Source organism: Struthio camelus, chromosome 8, assembly GCF_040807025.1.
Source record: "Struthio camelus isolate bStrCam1 chromosome 8, bStrCam1.hap1, whole genome shotgun sequence".
Taxonomy (NCBI): Eukaryota; Metazoa; Chordata; class Aves; order Struthioniformes; family Struthionidae; genus Struthio; species Struthio camelus.
Genome location: NC_090949.1, coordinates 32,245,465 through 32,260,613, shown reverse-complemented (window position 1 = coordinate 32,260,613; position 15,149 = coordinate 32,245,465). Strand labels below are relative to the sequence as shown.

Below are 15,149 nucleotides of genomic sequence, written 5' to 3'. Positions count from 1 at the left end.
GACAGGGTGGAGAGAGGAGGCTGGCTCCTCCATTGCACCAGTGTTAATGTGAAATACTGCTTTTTAAGCTCTCCTCTTTCAGTGGCACACTTCCAGTTTTGGCAGTTTTACCTCATAAGAAAACCCTGTCCTATTACTCTAGCGTCCCTTCACAAGGTTTTAGTCCCCACTCTGATCTAACAAACACATCAAAACTGAATACAGCTCTTGCAGTTGTACCACTATTTAATATATGGTCATTAATGAGGAGATTCTTATGGCATCCAACTGTATAGTTTCCTTTTATTATCAATCAATCATCACTGTTCAACAAAACTTCACATTGTTCCTACAACACTGCTTTTCCCAAAAGACACTGTAATTTTGGAACCAGCAACATGTCTAAGGAACATAGATTCTTTTTGTTCTAAGCCTTTCGTTCCTCCAAATTCAGTTGTATTTGGCGTCCTGTAATCCAGATTCCCAGTATACGCAGTTCTGTTCTGAGTTTCCTGCAAGCACCTGAGTAGCTTATCAAGGAGAGTTAAGTATTGTCAGCGATTGGTGACCAGTTCCCCCCATCTCCACATCACCAGTAGGTGTTCTCATTAGCACGTATCACCGGCCAGACCCCAGCTGCGCTCCAGGGCTGGCCGCTCTGCCCAGGCAGGTTACCAGTAATTCGTACTTGTTAAGCAGTGATACCCAAAGCACTGAGGGCAGTTTTGGTACCATGAAATTTGCAGCTTTAATGGGGATGGGAAACAGTACAGACTCCAAAGAGTTACCTGTAAGGTAACTTAGGATCAGAGGTCAACTCTTGCAGGGTGTACCAGTGGTACACTCCAGGTAGGGTGTTTACCCCCTAAAACAAGAGTAAGATGTGTCTTAGTCACAGACATTGCTTCCATCAAGCATGCACTTACAGGACGGGGTTGACTGTATCAACAGTCCGACTATATCAACAGTCCGACTATATCAACAGTCCAGGCACGCTACAGGAACTCTTGAGCTTCCTTAGCTTTGTCAGTAAGGTTTAGGGAGATAGGAAGAAGGTTTATCCTGCTGAAATGAAATATTCAGTAGAGCCAGGAGGCTTCAAATTTAATGAATTAGGGAAGGATATGAATTTTTTAATGTGTGTCTCTGTATATAGCTCTGTACAGGTACAAATACATTAAGATGCCCCCCCCCCCCCCCAAAGGCCCTGCAAATTTACTGAATTATTATACAAGTTAAAATTAAAGTAAAATACGTGGTATAAATTTATTATTAATATCCAAACCAAACCCAACTGTGGTTGCAGTACAGTATTAACAGGAAATGTCCAGGCTATTAGTTAGTAAAACATATATGCCAGAGCTACTGCCTGGGCATTTTTAATGTATCCAGCTGCCCCCGCTGAATTCCTAGTTTCAGTAGGTTTCAGTAGGTTTAAGGTTTCTTCTCCCATACAGAAGACATCTCTTTTTAAACTCTGTTCTGTTGCTAATGCATAATGTATTTAATCTGTATCAGGAATGAGTCCCTCTCCCCCTTAACAGTCTGGGTATCACAGCAACCTGATTAGTAGGCAAATATTTGGGAGAGAATTAAGAACAGGGCACTGGGAACCGGACAGTCCGTTCATGGAAAAAAAGCCCTAAAGCATGCCAGAACACATGCACGCGCACGTGCGCGCACACACACACAGAAAACCCCAATATTTTAGGGACCAACTTGAGCTGTAGGTACCGTGATGAATATTCTGACGGAGACAAATGCCCACACTGGCCACTTGGTCTAGTACAGCCTGATGGTCTGCTGAGCAAAGCTCGTGCCTAGCTGAAAAACTGTGCCGTAGCTTATGGCAATCATGCTAAGTTCACTGCTTGGGAGAGACTGAGCCAAACATAGTAGATTTTATGGTTACCTGCTCAAACTGTGATGCTTTGTTCCTGCAGAGGCGGCAGCGAGAGCCAGGCGTTAGGCTCAGAGCTCGCGTTCCCGTGCTCGGCGTAGCTGGGATACCGGCTGCCTGCGGACAGCTATGTGCTGGGCGCCGGCACTTGCCAGCCGTCCCGCGTGCCTAGTAGCGGTTGTGGCTTGTTGAGGGCGATGGCTCCGTTTGTACCAATTTAACGGGCTGGTGACCACTTTCCCTGCCCTCTGTGTGGCCTCGGAAGAGACTGTAGCAAAGGCTTTTGCGTGAGTCCCAGGCAATAATGTCAGTCCCATCTTTATGCCCCAGTTCCCCACCGCACCCTAAACCCGTGAGAGAAGGCAAAGACTTGCAGCAGACGCAACCGGTCGCTGGGCTGAGTGACAGATGGTGTGTTTTGGGTAAAGTTAAACTGTGTCTCCACCGAGACCTTGGCGAACAAGTACGGCCACGTTTGGGGGGGGGGGGGCGACCTTAGTGTTTCGGTGCCTTTTTAGCTATTTTTCCTTGAGCACGGGCTCTTCAGCCCTTCAGATGGCTTGAGAGCGTTTTCTCCCTGTGCCCTGAAGAGGGCCCAGCGGCCTCGCCATGCTCCGCGCCGACCCGGCGCTTCCTCCCCCTTGGCGCGATGGCTGCAGACCCCGACCCTTCACGCGCGGCCGGAATAAGGGCCGTCCCCCCTCCAGTGCGGACTGCTTCTTCATCCGCACTTGAAACCGAAAGCAAACAAGATCCGTCCTTGCATCTCGGCCCTTCAAGTAGTGCTTTAGGCCTCTTTCTTTATTTTACATATTGCTGGCTATCGTTTATGTGGGCAGTAATCGTTCTTGAAAAAAGTTCCATTTCCAGTTTTGTTCAATTTCTTAATTGATTTTGGCTTGAGGGCATCCTTGGAGTGCCCCATTTAACATTCCTGGTTACTTTCGGGATACTGAGACTCTCTGTGGTCTCTATCATATGCCTGATTTCCCTGGTTTGGGAGGACGGGGTTATTTCGTCATAGGATGGGCTTTGCTTGGTTGATTTATTTAAATCCCTCTTAACAGAGTGTCACTGCGGCAGCTTTTGGCAGTGTTCCTCTGCATGTCATGTTAAATTTGATTACACTGTTGTCACCATTATTTCACAGTTCATCTGCATTTACCTCTTGAACCAGCTGCCGTGTAGTGCTTAGACCTGCGTCAAGCATAGCCTCGCTCCACCCATTTTAGGCTGAGCTCCAGCTCGGCCTGGGAGCGACCGGGCCAGGCTGGGCGCTGGGCGCGGGTCGGCCCCGGGCTCGGTGCTGGCTGGCATCCCGCACGGCCGGCAGCACCCAGGCGCAGCCGCTGGCCGGTTCTTCCCCCGAGCAGGGGCACCCCAAGCAAACCCTCGGTCACACCTCGCCTTTGAAAGGCTAATACCGTCTTTTGGGGCTTAAACCTGAATTTTGACATCTAAAAAACATTACATAAGTGAGAACTGATGCTTTTCTCTGATGTGGCTAAAACTTGGGTATAAAGCTTTACCATGTTTCTGCTCCTAAGGCATTTACACAATTTCCTTGCATTTACTCACTCTGTGTTCTACACTTCATCTTTTGGACATGTTTCTCAGCTCACGAAATTTTAAATTAAAACTGAGCTGGGTCTAAAGTTGCTTCCTGAGGAGCGGTGTCATTTCAGTCCTGTCGTTAGGGTAAATGCAGGAAGTCAGCATACGGGAACATGCAGCAATTCCCAACTCACTTTCCTGCTAATGACGACCGGAAAGCAGCACTGTATTGTCGTCTTTTCTATAATCTAATTTATACCTGCAAAATAAACGTTTCCATAGGTGGGGAGCATGGAAATAGGAGCCTTTCAAGTGTTTCATTTTCCTATTTTGTGACATGATAAAGCTTTTCTATCTTTTCTTTTTCTAGGCTTGCTCCCAATATAATCTCGCCGCTCGTCAGCCCGCTGAAAGCGTTAGTTCCACCGTCCCTGCTGCAGAAACACGGCTCTCCACCGTCGCACAGCCAGTCGCCAAATGGGCAGCAGTTTTCTGCCATACCAAATAAACCGTACGCTCAATTTCAAAACCAGTCCGTACAGCAGGGATCGCAAGGTAACGCTTCCTTTTTTTCCAGCTTTCCCAACTCCTGGCTGGGGAAGAACAATTGACTTCTGTTGTTGCACTTTCTGCCAATAGTGTCCTATTAAGAGACTGACAGCGTTTCAGTGGGAGTTCCTAGTTTTAGAGTGTTTTGATTTATACAGGCTTAAAATTTTCAGACCACTTCATACCATCTTATCTTATTAAAATGCAGGAAGCTATCGCAACAGCAGATTTATTGCTTTTATTCAGTGCCTTTTTAGGACATGACTTCAAAGGTCCTTATGAGAATAAATTACACCCCCAGATAACTCTGTGATTTAAAGATGAAATATTTAACCCTGACTCACTCTTCGAGTGTCAGTAAAGGATCCCTTTCACCACGCGGGAGCTGTCTGCTAGCTGTGCGCCTTGTCTAACTATTCGCCCAGCCTTCGGTTAGGCTGTAGAGATTGACTCAGCCAAAGCGCCGCCACCCAGTCCCAAAAGAGATGGGGTGCAGGACACCTTGGCGCTCTGCTGCTCTGTCCTCTGCTAGGGAGGCGCTGGCCAATGAGCTTAGGCAAGCACAAGTTATTTTGCTATTTAGTATTTGGAAGTTTAACATATGTATTGCTTCCTATACTAATCTGTAAAGGTACTTTGTAGAACTGTAGAGGGCCAGTGTGATTTGAGGACAGGAACCGAAGCAGCTATTTCACTGCTTAAACGAAGAGATTTTTTTCTAAACTCTGAGTTGCCTGGCCTTTTTAATGGGGAGCTTATTTTCTTATCCCAGAGTCCTGTAGTGGGACCTAATTAATGTTTCTACAGTTTTTGAGGCATAAATTAGCAAGTGATATTATTATCAGAGATTCCTCCAGTAACGGGAGCTTGCATATTTAAGAAACGTGTTATCTAATCCGGATGGTATGCTGCTTAAGTGTGGTAGATACAGTAAAGACGTGTGCAGGACATCTGGTCGCGAGTATAACCAGGCATGTAAGTTTGTACAGGCAGATAACCAGCTTTTTGAAACTCATTTCACAGCTGTACTATCATTTGTATAAGGTCATTTTTGGCTGGGCAAGGTATCACATGTGATCAGTTCACCAGTGGGCAAGACTGGAGGTTTGCTTTCTCTGAATATGCTCTAAGGCTAGGTTTGAAACGCAGCATTTCAGCACAAACCCAATGGCAGTGCACGGCATCCCCACAGTTCCCTGTGCCCTTCAGTCTCCAAGGGGTATTTTACCTCTAGTTTGGGTCAAATAACTTAAATCCTCTAAGGTTGCTTGCCTAATTTTGCTCTTTGGTTGGACTGACTTTGTCTGAAAAGCTAAAGCATATTCTATTAAATGATTTGTGCCGAAGGAAAACTAACTCAACCTGATGCTCAACAGATTATTCAATTTAAAAAGATTAACTCTGTGAGGAAAAAGTGGCAGATTTATGATAGCATATAATGATATATGATTATGTTACTATAATGAGCTAAATAACTACAAACCACAAGAGGAAAGCTTAGCAGCTCATTATTATGGCAGAAACAAATGCATAGACAGAACAAGTTTTGAACCACTTAAATAAATTGACTTTTATTCCTTAAGAAAACCACATTTCCCTTTGCATGAATTGCTGCTTTCTAAGTGTTATGTCGTGCGGTTTTGAAAAAGCAGTAATTTTCCACATTGGTCAAATGTTGAAGTATTATTATAAATTCATTATGGAAATGGTAATTCAAAAATCAATTTTGATTAGCAGCCTTTGAAATGAATTGATCTGTAACCTGTGCCTAGCTGTACTTCCCTAAGCCTTTTTTTTGCATCTCGATTTGTTAATAGCACAATTTTCTAATGGAATCTGTAGTAATTTGGGGGACTGAATTTTTGCCGAAAAGGGGAATACTGTATAACTCTAGCTCTTCATCGCTATAGAAGCATATAAATATTGTGAATCTGTAATTTAAAAAAAAAAAACAGCAAGCATCAGCAAGCTGGTAGCAGAAATACTGATAATGAAAGAATAATAAACCGACATTATTTATATGTTTAAAGCTAGTCATAGTAAGATCACATGGAAATTATTATATGCTGAAAGAATTTGGCAGGCGGTGCAATCCTGCAGTTATTTATACCTGACGTGGTGTCATGTCAGAAATTTTATGGAATTTGAAGAGCTTGGATTTATTTCCACATACATGTAAATGACATGACATAACAAGCCTGCATTTAATAGACATATTCCAATTATTTGTTCATTACATCATTCATTTTCAAACTGCTTGAAGTTTTCGAGGGTGTACCTTAGAGAAACAGAGGCAGCCAGTGCGCTGTGTGAAGTGGCTAACTGCAGCTTTTCTGTCACAAATTATTTCAAAGCAAAATTGTAGCTAAATGTTATGTTTGGAACCCAGTTTATTCCTTTATTAACTGTTATATTTCTACATCTACTGCACATAAAACATTTAATAGCGATCATTTAAAATGACAGGACATTTAGACAATTCTTCATTTGAAAATGAACTTCAGAAAATTTGATCTAAATCAAACAGACTGAAGGAAAACCTGAAGTCCGTTTGGAAAAAAAAATATCAGTGAAGCACTGGTTGCCAAATTGGTACTACTACACTTGTGCTCTCCTCGAAGGAGCGGCAGTGTTTGTACCAGACAAGCCTTCTTGCTTACTTCATCTTTTAACCGCTTAAGCGTCTTTTTGAAGAACCTGTAAAAAACGTTCCATGTTTACCTTTCTCTAATCAACCATATGTGGTTGTTAATTGAACCATTAGCTATGGGACTTTAATCATATCTTAGTGTCTCATTCTTTCTGGGAGATGCGTGGAGGGGGGCAATGCATGTAGGCGGACAGCATTTCAGAAAACCTGAAGGAACCACAGCTAAACAGAATGAACCAAAAGCACCTTCCTTTCATACTGCACCTTTTGGGAAAGTATATGCTGCAGGAAAGCTCTGGCGTGGATTGCATATGCTAATCAAATATTATATTGCCTGCAAGCAGCAGGTCTCATCTCCTGTGGTTGTGCAAAACGCGTGAAACCTTATCTGGCAGGAGCACCCGTTGCTGCGAAGGCCCTCGTGGCTGCTTCACCTCACCCAGTCCTGGGCCTTTGCGTCTCTTGTCTACTGACTTTGGTTTTCAGGAGCACTCACAGCCTTTAAACAAGCTGGCAGCCTGCCCTTCTTGTTAGTGCAGATCTGCGAGGCTCCGATCCCCCGGAGCCCACTGGCCACGCCAGGGTATCTGGATACCCGAGCCATCTTCAGCAAAGCAGCTGCCTTGCCCCATGCCTTTCAGTCCGTTCCTCCCCCAGCCATCACGGTGCCTTCTTCCACAAACATGGAGCATCTTCTGCGCTGTTCCCTGAAGTCTCTGTCCCTTTCCTGAAAGGGTCCCCCTCTGCCTCAGCCTTTCTAGCAATCTAATGAAAAAGGAGGTAAAGTTCCATTATGTTACTCAGGTCAAAAGGATTAAAAGTTGCGCTTTTAGTATCATGGTTTGCTTTACCTGACCAATATCCTTGCTGTAGCATTTCCCTTCCTCACTCCCTCCTTTTTCCTTAGTTTGCTACTGGCCTTTCTTACATCTGCAGGCACACCAGGACAGGAACAGTGTATTTCTCTTCCATTTTCTTTGGGAAGCACTTTGCAGAAACTTGGGCCTGGTGAATGCAATGGCGCAATATTGCTAGTATTTTCTTACGTTGCCTCTCCTTAACAGACAGTTCCCGTAACACTTTCTGTGTGCCCCCTTTTCCGATGATCACTCAGAGGTGCTGAGGAGCAGACACTGCAACTCAAAGGAGCATTTGGTTGCTTATGGCAGCTGTTTTCCAGACTTCTGATTCTGAGGCAATTCTTCTTTGCCGCAACTGTTTCTTTCTGAGCAGCTAGAGAGTATAACTTAAAGCCTTTTAAAAAAAAAAGCCTTACCCATAGGTCTTGAGAAACCCCTGGATCCAACTAGTTTCAATCCAGTTCTGTCATGCTTGGCTATTCTCTGCTTTTCTGAGCCACTGTGCCAGCCCTGTAGATCATATTTAATTGATTTAACAAAGGCAGGCTTGGGAGCATGACGAAAGGGCAGCAATTACAGAGACAGAGAAAATACACGTCATGCCTTCCCTAGCAGTGATGTGTATAGCAGACATTCTGGAAAAGGTTCAGCTTTTTCTCTAGCAATGCATATAAAGTGCTCTCTGCAACCAGTTATACCTCATTTGAAGTCAAGTGTCTCATTTTTTTTTCATTGCTCATCTTAAAGGGATATAATATTTTCAGAAGGCTTACAGCAAGGAGCTCATGTTTTGTAAACAGAAAAGTCAGGATAATTATCAAAAGCCTATCAATAAGGCAATGTATCTAAAACCACATCAAAAGGTGGCTTTGCTACCTCTCGTAAGAGCTCTGTGCTTTTTTGAGCCAGGCTATCCGGGCGTTAAATAGAGGTGATTGTCTATTTATTCCAAGGAAGGACATGCATCATTTAATATTCAGTGTTCCAGCTTTCTAGGACTTCTTCTACATAGCAGCGAATATGGACAGCTCTGGTACGGTGCGCATACTGTCTTCATCTAATATAGCCATCCATTAGTACTTCACCAATCACGGGTATCAACAGTTCCGGTTTTTGTGGTGGAGGGTCATAGGTTCTCAATAAATGAATCAACTAATCCTTGCCCATTCAGCCAAAACACATATAAAACTGAGAAACTTCAGAGCAAATCTTTCACCACTAGATGAGTTCATTGCATTTCTATTAAAGAATTGCCTCACTTAGCCGATTTACTACCCCCTTAGAAACATGACTAGAATTAACAGTCAGACCCTGAGCTTTGCCTGATGTTATCTACTCGATCAAACTTTGGTAATAAAGAGAGAAGGCAGAAAAAGACAGGAGATTTTTCTCAACAGGAAAAAGCTTACACACAGAGTGATTTGTAAAGGGACTAATTCTGCCCTGTACTCGGCTGACAGGCACAGGTATTACGTTACTAAATAAACAGACTACATAGCTGCACAACTAGCCCAGCAAGCCAAGCCTTCAGCAGGCGAGTGGAGCTGTGCTGGCTTCGCTCAGCTGATGAGCTGGGTTTGCCCCCATCTGACTGAACTACCTGGAGGTTTTGTGGCAGTTCCTCAGGAAATGTGTCAGTCTAACTGAATGAGACTGGAGAGGAAAGAAATAGCGCCATCTTTTTCCTACCAATTAGAGAAGAATCCTGATGGCATTTTCTACTAGACTTTAGGCCTGACTTGGTTTACGTAAGTCACCTGTAAGGGAAGAAGAATCATTATCAGAAGTGACTGAGAGAAGCGAAGAGGGACAGTTAATCTGAATGTGCAATTAATGTGAGATGCACCTGGAATCCAAATCAGGAAGAGGTTACCGGGGCAGGAGGAAGGAGGAGAATTAAATCAGGCCATATTTGGTATTAAATCTTGTGGAGTGCTTTGAGACTAGCCTTGTGGGAGCAAAACACATCTTCTTTTAGGATGTTGGCACAAACTTGTAGGTTGTAAAATTCCTTCCTCGGCATTTGATTTGTCCTTTACTGCTAAATATCTGTTGCTGTGTACAGTTCATCCACAGCTTATGCTGGCAATATCCAAACTGCTGGTCCACTAGTAATAAAATACACACACACACACACACACACACACACACACAAAGCAGGAGATGAGAAATTCAGGGAATGTGGGGCAGCAGAAGTCAAACATACCCCAAAAAGCAGAATGACTAAGGCAGCCAGAGGCCATACAGATTTCTCTTGGCACCTTTCAGAAACAAGAGCCTCTAACTGAATCCAAAGTCTTCACCTGACATCCATCTGGCATCAGGCCTGCACCTCTGCTTCAGTTCCCCTTGCAGATTGTGGCCCCCCTGTGTTCAGTGAAGGGTTTTCATTTGAAATAAGAGCACGCTGAGAAAGGAGAGGTTTAAGGTACTTTTAAAGGTATTTGGAATAAATAGTGCTGTCTCCAGCAGTGAATAATGCACGCCGGATGGGAAAAGGCTTTACTCCACTGCAAACAAAGCCATGTTTTTCATTAAAATACTGTATTATTGTATTAAAATTAGCAGTAATTCATTATAGCTGCATTCCCTTAGGAGCTGAGCCTCCTGGACCTGATCCAGTAAAGTACTTACTACTTAGCTTTGAACACAAGTGGGCTGTTGACTTCATACAGGCAACATCTTCAATTGCTTAAAATTAAGCACAACTTTGAGATTTTTGCTTGATGGGGATCACAGTCCACAGCACCTTGCGGGACTGAGCCTGACGTAGGTTTTGTATTATTGTACCTTACAGAATAGCATGATCGTTTTTCCATGGTTAAAACTGAGCAACTAAGAAAAACCCACAATAGTAATGAAATACTGTGACGGAAATGGAGCTAATACCATCGCAGTAGTGTTAAAGTGTGTGTGCAATCTCTGTTTGCAGGTTACCAAGGCAGCTTTCATTCAATACAAAACTGTTTCCACTACGGCGACTGCTACAGACCAATGGAGCAGCCTGTCGCCGGTGACGTGCTCCCGGGGGACTCCCACTGCTTCACTCCCCTGAGGCAGAACGGCTACCACTTACTCAATGCACCTTTAGCTTCCACAGGTAATTTATTCTGCCTATAAAGAATTACCCTTACGATATTTTTAGCAGGAGGGAGAAAAAAAAAGCATCTTTACGTCAGCATTATTACAAAAATACGTTTGCATTAAAAAGTCACTGAAACTCACGTGCATCTATAAAAATCCCACCAGGAAAGCAAATTTGTTTTCTTTAATCCTTCTGTGTTTGGCTGATGGACAAATTCTCCTTTTATTCTAATGCTGGATGTTACAGGGAATACTCACCTACAGCTGACAAGCCAGACACTTCTCACCCTTACTGCGTGGGCTATTCGTTGTACATCCCTTCAGGTATGCTCAGGCAGGCTCTTAAAATGAGATCCAGGTCGAGAAGATAATTAACAAGATTCTGGAGAAAACACTGGCATCAGAGACTTCCTGTCCACCTAAACGGATGGCTTTGTTTTGCAGTACTGACGTTGACAAAATGGAAAGTCGCTGCTTTGAGAAACGTAGCTAAAAAAATTAATTAGTTCTTTTCTGTTTGGAAGAGTGCTGCTGCACATTCATGGCAACTGTATTTTCCCATTTTAGCTACATAGTGTAAATTTTGCAATGAGGTATTATAGCTAGATAACTAAAACACTTAAGTACTCAAGTATTCATTTTTATAGAGGATTTTTTCTACTTTTGAAACCACAATTAAGAATTGGTAGAATTACTGACATCGAACGCAACATTCTTTAACTCTTGTCAGAGCCATGAAACACTACCATTTGCTGCAGTCTTTACTTACGTAGCTCACAGAGACTTTTCTTCATGTCTGGATTCAGGAGGGGCACCTCCGTTAAAGACGATACCGAAAACATATGTTTAAACGATTTTTGAAAGGGGGCCCGAGTCTGACCCCAAAATTAGAATTGACTTTCCCGTTTGTTTTGTATTAAAGGCGACAGTGTTCAGTGAGATGTGCATGCATTTGTCTGGTGTTCCACGCTGGACGTTGTATGCATCGGGGACCCATAAGGGAAAAGTTTAAGCTGAGAGATTCTACTTCAACTTTGAATTCTTTTGTGTTATTCGTAAGTTTGATGTTACTAAAATAGAGGGTTTTTTTTTTTCATGTTGACATCAAATTTCAAGTTTGGATTGACAGATTGCAATATTTAAAGAACAGACTAAATAAACTTTCCAAAAGAAATTGTAGGCGCAAAGAATAATGCTATGGCAAGACACCAACTTCAACAACAGTTGATTTTTTTTCTGTCTGGAGCTAAACTATTAAGAAATGTTTCTGTGTAACATTTTTGTTTTTAGAGTAGTTATTGAGGTATGCAAATACTTGGAGGCTGAAACGTAAATATCTATGAAATATATAAATCTTATCTCATCTCTTTGTGTGTAAAATAGAGCCATTCAAGTTTGTGAGATTCATCAAGGCTAGGCATTAATTTTTTTTCAGGATTTTATAGCCCCATTAATATTAAATGAGATCTCATCTCACAGGAATGCCAAAAGTGACTGGCAAACAGCTGTTCCATGAATCACATTAACAGTCAATAAATTTTTATTTTCTGTTCAGGGCTTTGGATAGTTTACTCTATCTGGAATCTAATAACCATTTCTGAGGTGAATGCTTGTCTTGGGTTTTGTCCATCCGTGGCCGCGTATCCCCCCCCCCCCCCCAAATACAGGCTCATCAAACAGAAATTAGCATAACATAAACACTCGCAAAGCCCTGGTCACTCTGCTCGGACCAACACACAGTGCCGGGCGGATACCCAGGCCAAGTTTGACTGTTGGAGACGTTGGCTATACGCTGCATGCCAGCGGCGGAGTCTGACCCGTAAGCTAACAGTAAATTAGTACGTCGTAAGAAAATGCAGAAATAGAAATGGGTACAGAATTCGGTCTCTAATACTACAAGCGTGCCTAAGATCCCTTTAATTAACTTTCAAGAACTGAGCCTACAGTTCTTTGAGCAATGAGGGTGGCTGTGCAAGGCCACCGGGTCGGTCTGTCGCCGCTGCTGCGGCGGCGCCGCGCAGCCTCGGGGCCTCGGTTTGGCCTAGGGGTCTGAAGAGGTGAGGGAAACGCTGAAGAAGAGAAGAAACGTTACCCTCATTTTCCAGAGAGGGAACTGAGGCACAGAAAGACAGAGCCAGCAGCTCCGCAGAGCTCCTCTGTGGCGCGAAGCCCGGGGCCCCGAGCCCAGTGCTTTAACCACTGGGACCGTCCGGCCGCACGGATGCTTGCAACTCATGGCACTGCGGTTTGGAAAAAAAGAAAACCGAGCTGGGCTGTAGTAAATCGGGTACGTGCCTGTGAGCTGTGGCTGGCCAGGTGCAAAAGCAGGTTAAGGGAGAGAGGGGCATAGCAGGAAACAGTCATGTCCTTTGGGCCAAGCAGTACAGCTTTTGCTTGGTGGCAGTGCAGCTGCGGCAGTGCATGGCAGCTGGCACAGCTGCAACCCTTCCAGAGGGCTGGGCGAAGCTTACGGCAGCTGGGAAAGTCTTATGTTATAAAAGGAAAGGACGAAGAGCCTTCCCCCAGCCCGTAACGGCTCTCCAGCAGCCTGGCAAGCACCAAGCCAACGGGGCAGGTGAGGAGCCAGCAGCCCATTAAGCTTTGGAGGGCTGAGGACAAGGTGCTCAGTCACACTCCTTTCTCCTCCTTTGGAGAGGGACAGCGCCCAGCCCCGTCCCCGGCCAGCCTCAGGACATGCGGGCCGCATCTGAGCCCAGGCGCCAGGCCGCCCTCGTGTTGGCTGTATGTGAGCGTCCACCAGACATAGGACCCAGGCTCCTCCTCAACCTCCAGAGCAGCTGGGAGACACATGGGACATTTCCCTAAGGGCCGTTAAAAGGAAAAACATACGACACCAGAGGACTACATCGCTTGTAGTGCACTCTTACTAGGCTCCTCGCCCATTCATTGTTTTGACATCCTATTCAGATAATAGCTGTAAAGTCCCAAGAGAGCGGTGCTCCGATACTTGCACTTCACTTGCAGATGGGTAGCATTCTGCAGAAACAAATGGGAGACTCATACACCATGACACAAATGCCCACAGAGATTGGTTTGTGCATCTCCGGGGTGAGGCTTTGATGGTAAAGTCTATTGTCTTTTCATTAACGCTAGGCTGTGCTGCATAACCCCCGGCCTCAAACTCTGCTTCCTTCCTTATATGTACTGTGGCACTAAATCGTGTCCATGCAACTTGTCACGTTTGCAGGCTATGACGCGATTTCTGAAGCACAGTGTGTGTCTGAAGACATGGTCTCCAACGGAACGGATGAAAACGGATTCTTCCAAAACGGCGCCTTTGATCATTGCTTGAACCACATTCCCTCCATCTATACAGATACCTAAGAACAGTGCTGGCCTTGTTTCCTTTATTATACCTATAACTGTATATGTAATAACAAAGATGTTGTTCGAGTACTTTTATTTAGTCTGTATCCCTATACGTGCTCATTTAAATAAACACCTCACATTTACCAAACCATTTTATACATGAATAGTCTGTGTAAGGTACTATTGGAACCTGTTCCTTTGCTGTGGCACTTTGAAATTCATGCTTTAAGGGGAGGAGGAGCAGCTGAAGCAGCTTGTCTTTGTAAGTTCTCTCAGTAAAGTGTAAATGTAAGTTATATAATAAACTTGTAAAGAAGGGGTTTTTTTTCTCTGAAAAGTATGTTTTCAATTTGAGAATGTTGGTCCCTTTAATCAGTTTTCATTTAATTCATTGGTCTTTTTTTTTTTTTTTTGGAACTAAAAGGATTTTTTTTAATCACAGACCTCATGTATATAAAGATCTCCATTTGCTCAGCTGGTTTTATATTTTCAGTTTTACAAGAAAGCATTAAAAACTGGAAACAAGTGTCCTGTCGTTTCTGAACATCATCAGTCTGCCTGATAAACCTTAGTATTACATTCTTCAGATGCCTGACAATGATTTAAACCAAGCAGGGACACATCGGTAACTGTGAAATCAAAGCAGCCCAAGCATACGTGGGGCAACCGAGGAGCCTCTGGCCTTTCAGCAAGAGGGCCCACAGGCTGCCAGCGTGGGGTGCGCGGCACAAAGGCTCGCAGCCTCCCCGGTGCCCGTGCTGCGGTGGGCACGTCTGTGCACACGGCGTCCCCGCACGCCTCGTCAGGGGAAATTGAATGCAGCTGTGCTTGGCTTTTTGCCTCAGCAAGAAACTGCGTGCGGCCTGATGCCGATGCACGATCGGCAGCACGCTCGCACGCGGCGCCAGCCGCCCGAATGCTGAGTGCGGCTCGGCTCGCCGGGCTGTTGTCTTCCGAAAACCGGGCAGCCCAGCTCGTGCCAAGCTCAGATGTGTTAGAAATGAGCCCCTGGAAATGTCTCCTGGAGAACACTAAGGAAAATGATAACAATTATTATTTTCTTGGTTATTGTTTGTAATTCATTGCTAGCTGTGCTTAATAAGGCACAAGCAGCCCAGGAGAGATGCTATGGTTACTTGAAAGGCTTCGTCCCATCTAATATGCAAAAATACAACCTCTGGAAACACCGCTGTTATGCCAAACGTGCTGTCCCACAGATAAGGGCACAGTTTGGATTAAATGA

At 44.3% G+C, this 15,149-nt stretch overlaps 1 protein-coding gene across 2 annotated transcripts in view; it reads left to right on the top strand.

The window, feature by feature from the left end:
* GLIS1 (GLIS family zinc finger 1) overlaps positions 1-14,420 on the top strand; it is a 204,288-nt gene extending 189,868 nt beyond the window's left edge. For both annotated transcript variants that reach the window (XM_068953194.1, XM_068953195.1), the window contains exons 9-11: positions 3,804-3,988; positions 10,425-10,592; positions 13,785-14,420. In XM_068953194.1, the coding sequence (XP_068809295.1) occupies positions 3,804-3,988; positions 10,425-10,592; positions 13,785-13,921 (490 nt within the window). In that variant the 3' untranslated portion in view covers positions 13,922-14,420. The remainder of the gene's footprint in view (positions 1-3,803; positions 3,989-10,424; positions 10,593-13,784) is intronic.
* The last annotated feature ends 729 nt before the right edge of the window (positions 14,421-15,149 follow it).